This window comes from Neopelma chrysocephalum, unplaced genomic scaffold (genome assembly GCF_003984885.1).
Source record: "Neopelma chrysocephalum unplaced genomic scaffold, ASM398488v2 Primary Assembly neopelma1_365, whole genome shotgun sequence".
Taxonomy (NCBI): domain Eukaryota; kingdom Metazoa; phylum Chordata; class Aves; order Passeriformes; family Pipridae; genus Neopelma; species Neopelma chrysocephalum.
In genome coordinates, this window is record NW_020898029.1 from 116,785 (window position 1) to 121,736 (window position 4,952).

The 4,952-nt window shown below is 59.2% G+C and overlaps 1 protein-coding gene across 1 annotated transcript in view; it reads left to right on the plus strand.

The window, feature by feature from the left end:
• Nucleotides 1-4,481: 4,481 nt before the first annotated feature.
• Nucleotides 4,482-4,952, plus strand: part of UHRF1 (ubiquitin like with PHD and ring finger domains 1) — a 12,976-nt gene continuing 12,505 nt past the window's right edge. Inside the window, exon 1 of the mRNA XM_027706179.1 lies at nucleotides 4,482-4,685. Coding sequence (XP_027561980.1) covers nucleotides 4,533-4,685 — 153 coding nt within the window. The 5' untranslated portion in view covers nucleotides 4,482-4,532. The remainder of the gene's footprint in view (nucleotides 4,686-4,952) is intronic.

The window sequence follows — 4,952 nt, forward strand, 5'->3', positions numbered from 1 at the left end:
CCTTCCAGCTGCTGTGCCCTCGTGGAAGGGAACAGCCTGATGGTTCCTGGCTGCTCTCCCAGTACCCCAGTTCACCTTTCTGCTGCTTTTCAGGCTGCAGGATGGTTTCCTGCATGCCCAGCTGCTCCTCCCTCTGCTCCTGCACTTTTGCCTCCTACCTGAGGTAGAGGTGAGGTGGGGTCATTTAATGCTGGTTGGTTTTGGTGGGTGAGAGAGGGGATGTCACCTGGGCCTGCCAAATGTGTCCCCTCCACCTCAGGCCCTTGCTGAGACCCCTACTTTTGCTTCCCCAGAGACACAGGCCTCCTTTGCACTCCCCAATCTTGGAGTTTGGCCAAGCTTTACCCCAGTTCTTTTGGAAATTGGACTCTGGATCACCCCAGAAAACATGTGGGAACTGGAACACACCTGCACTGCTCCCCCTTTCCTGTGGCCCCACTGCTTCCCCTGGGGGAAGGTTTCTTGCTGTGCTCCATGTGACAGGACTGAATCATCCCTTGGCCTTGGGAACAGCTATGCAAGGAATATGTGTTTGTAAAAGCATAAATGTCAGTACCTGTGTCCTGGTTTTGGCTGGAATAGAGTTAATTTTCCTCCCAGTAGCTGTGTTTTGGATTTAGTATGGGAGCAATGCTGATAACACACCGATGTTGTGGTTGTTGCTGAGTTGTGCTTACTCTGAGTCAAGGAATTCTCAGTTTTCCAGGCTCTGCCAGGGAGCAGGAGCTCAAGGAGCTGGGGGGGGAGCACAGCCAGGACAACTGAGGGATATTCCATTCCATGAACACCCTGCCCAGCAGAGAAACTGGGAAGGGGCCAATTGGGGTCAACCCCTCTGCTGTGGGACGAGTCAGTGGGTGCTGAGCAACTGTTGTGCAGCTCTTGTTTCTCTTGGGTTTCATTCCTCCCTTTCTCCTTTTCACTAAAATTATTATCATTACTATTATTATAATTCTTCTTCACCCAAGACTTGTTTTAATCAGCTGGTGGTTCTCATGTACAGGCCTGGACTTTGGTTTCTCCTAAAACATTGTGACAAAACTTCACTTTGAGCAATAGTCCCATGGCCTGGGAGCCTGTCAGGACTTTGTCCTGCTAAGTGCATCTCTTTAGAAATGAATTCAACAATTCATTAAGTTTCTCTGAACTGAACTGGGTGTCCCTGCTGGCAGAATTCATATTGTTTCCTCATAACAGGTGGCAAAACAGTGTTTTCAGTCAGAATTGGAACTCCAAAGGAAAGAAAGGCCTAAAAGAGTCCAAAAGGGAGGAAAACAAAACCCATCACTGCATTACAACCAAGTCATATTCCTTATTCTGACAGTTTGTGGACACCTGATCCTCCCAGGGCTTTATCTCACTGAGTTCTGGTTAAGCTACTCCAGCTTTAGTAGAAGAGGGGACCTTAAGAGCAGAGCATAAATAATTTAACCCCTAATGAAATCAATGTTCCACTACTAAAATGATCTAGAATTCAGTCATATTTTAAGTTTCATTGAACCTTAATTTAAGTGATTTGGGGCCCCAGCTGAAGAGTGTGTAGGATGCAGCACCGTGTTTGCTGTGTGGGGATTCACTGAATGAGTAAAAGCTTCTCTAGAAAGTGGGGGCTGCTTGTTTCCTGGCTCTGATGGTTCCAGGGATGCTCTTTTCCTTAGAACTTGTGGGAGGTCTTTCCATGAACAGTCCATGTCTTAGATTAAGATCCTGTTCCCCTGCTGGGATGGGAAGGAAGCCGTGTGGGGATGACACACATGGTGTGTGGTTCTTAAATGGGCATGAGATGGGACCCTAGTGGGGGTCTCTGGTGAGACCCCACCTGCAGTGCTGCCTCCAGCTCTGGGATCCCAAAATAAGGATGTGGAGCTGCTGGAGTGAGTCCAGAGGAGGCCACAGAGCTGCTCCAAGGGCTGGAGCCCCTCTGCTCTGCAGCCAGGCTGGGAGAGCTGGGGGTGCTCACCTGGAGAAGGCTCCAGGGAGACCTGAGAGCCCCTTGCAGTGCCTCAAGGGGCTCCAGGAGAGCTGGAGAGGGACTGGGGACAAGGGCCTGGAGAGATAGGACAAGGAGGAATGGCTTCCCACTGCCAGAGGGCAGGGTCAGATGGGATATTGGGAAGGAATTCCTCCCTGCCAGGTCTGTAACATCCGAGAGCCCTCTCAGGCTGTGGTAGGTCAAGGTTAAGCCTCCAGAGCATCTACAAGGGATAAAAGTGACTTTCTGGGAAGGCAAAGCCTTGGGCTGTGGGAGGAAATGAAGCCTGACTGCTGCAGGTCGCAGGTCAGAACCAAAGCTTTGTGCACTGACACCAAACCTTCAGCACTGATCTCATCTAGGCCAGTGACTCCCAACCCGTGCTCCGTGGCTCGTCCATGGGATCCCCGGCAGATCCCAGGAAAGCGGCGGAGCGCGGCAGAGGCGCCGCCGGCAAACCCGGGGCTGGGAAGGCTCCACATCCTGCTGATTTTCCATATTTTTAGCGCCCAAGGTGAGCTCTGTGGGCACGCTGGGGGGGGCAGAACACGGGAAACACGGCTCTGTGTTTGCCTTCCACGTGTTCCCTTTGTCCGGCCGGCGGCTCCCGGAGCTGTTCCGGCAGCGCCATTCCCGCGTCCCCACCCCGGCGTCTCTCCCCCCCCCCAACCACCAATTTTCCTGCTTTTATCCCTTCTATCTTTCCTCTCAGGGACCTCTTGCCCCATCCAATGGGTGTTTTAAGCAGAACATTTTCATCTCTGATTTCCTCGTGGCATCAGTTTTGGGGACAAACGTCCTCCTGGACCAGCCCTTTCTGGCGGCTCACGTGGCCATACCACGGCCCTGCAGTGTCACCCAGGCCCTGCTTGTCACCCAGGCCACATTTTCCCCGAGCAGGACCCTATACCAGCCCCAGAAGCCCCCCCTTGGAGCTCTTGGCCTGGGAAGTTAGAGCCCTTTTGCGGATTCTTTGGATTATTCCGATTATTCGCATTATTCGGTTTATTCGCATCATTCCGGTTATTCGGATTATTCGCATCACGTAGGGCCTGGAGCCCCCCCAGAGGGGTCGGTAGGGCCTGGAGCCCTCCCCGGGGTGGGGGGGTGGGACCCCTCGGGTGGGGTGCACTCAGAGGGGAGTCATTGGGGTCCCCTCTCCCACTGGGGCTCTGCGGGGGCCGGTTTTTAGGACAATAAATGGACACTTTAGGACAAGGAGGGGTGATGGATCCTGTTGCCTTGGCAATTTGGGGGGGGTTTCCCCCCCGCGCAGTGAGTCACGAGCCATGTCGCTGGCTGGGCGATCCCCGCTGCCGCCCCCAAGAGCGCCGGTTCCAGCGGGGGTTTTCTCGGTCTCGGTCCCGTTCCCCTCCTTCCCCCCCTCCACTTCCAAACCCGGGGGGGGGTTCGGCGGCCCCGCCCCGCGCGCGCGTTCCCGCCACCGGCGGCCAATGGGCGCGCGCGGGGCGCGCACGGGGCTTTTCCGCGCCAAACTCCAAAGCCCGCGGGAGAGCGCGGGCGGCACCGGCTCCAGCACCGACACCGGGGACCCCCCCCGGGACCCCCCCAACCCCGGCACCGCCGCCCCGGTGAGTCCGCCGGGACCCCTCCTCCGAGACCCCCCCCAACCCCGGCACCGCCACCGGGGACGCCCCTGAAACCCCCCCAAACCCCGGCACCGCCCCCCCCGTGAGTTCGCCGGACCCCCCACGCACCCACCCGAGACCACCCAAACCCCGCCAGGCGGCACCGGCTCCGCCACCGGGGACCCCCCCGAGAGCCCCCCAACCCCAGCGCGGCCACTGGGGTGAGTCCGCCGGACCCCCCCACTCACCCGGACCCCCCAAACCCCGGTGAGTCCGCCGGACCCCCCCAACCCCGGCACCGCCGCCCCCGTGGGTCCGCCGGACCCCCCACCCACCCGAGACCCCCCCAAACCCCGGCGAGTCCGCCGGAGCCCCCCCTCCAAATCCCAGCACGGCCACCCAGGTGAGTCCGCCGGAATCCCTTTACGACCCCCGAAACCCCGGCGAATCCGCCGGACCCTCCGGCCACTCGAGACCCCCCAAAACCCGGCACCGCCGCCCCGGTGACACCGCCCGGCTTTTCCCGCGGTGGGAAGCCAAGCGGGAGCCGTGCCGGGGTGGGGTGGGGTGGGGTGGGGTGGGGTGGGGTGGGGTGGGGTGGGCGGAGGGGCCCCTGGGGGTGCCCGTGTTGCCCCCGGCCCCGCCGGCGGAGGGCGGCGGCCCCTTTAAGAGCACGCGCTGCCCCCCCCGTCCCCTCCCCTCCCCTCATTTACATGATCTCGCGAGACCCGGCGCGTGGGCGCGGCGGGCGCGTTTCAATTGTGGCGCGCGAGTCGCGAGCGGAGCCGTTAGGCTCCCGCGTGGGGGGGGGCGGGGCCCGCCCGGCGGCGGCCAATCAGCGCGCGGGCCGGCCGGGCCGGCGGCCAATGGCGGGCGGCCGTCGCGGGAGGGCGGCGGGGCCGCGGGAGCCGCCCCCGGAGCCGCCGCCTGAGCGCGGGTCCCGCATTCCCGGGGGGAGCAGCGCCGGCGCCATGTGGATCCAGGTGCGCACCATGGACGGCACCGAGACCCGCCGCGTGGACTCGCTCTCCAAGCTCACCAAGGTGGAGGAGCTGCGCCTGCGGATACACGAGGTGTTCGCCGTGGAGCCCCAGCGGCAGCGCCTCTTCTACCGCGGCAAACAGGTACCGGCGCGGCGGGGCGGGGGGGGTTTGACAGCATCGCAGCATCAGCGGAGGGGACCCTCCCAACCCTCTCGCCCTCCAGCTGGGGAGGGATAGTTTTATTTATTTTTATTTGTTCTTTATTTCTTTTTAATTTTTATTTGGTTTTAGTTTATTTAATTTATTTTTTTAATTTCCTTTTTATTATCTTTATTTTTATTCATTTATGTTTCATTTATTATTCCTATTCCATTTCTTCCTATTCCATTTCTTCCTATTCCATTTCTT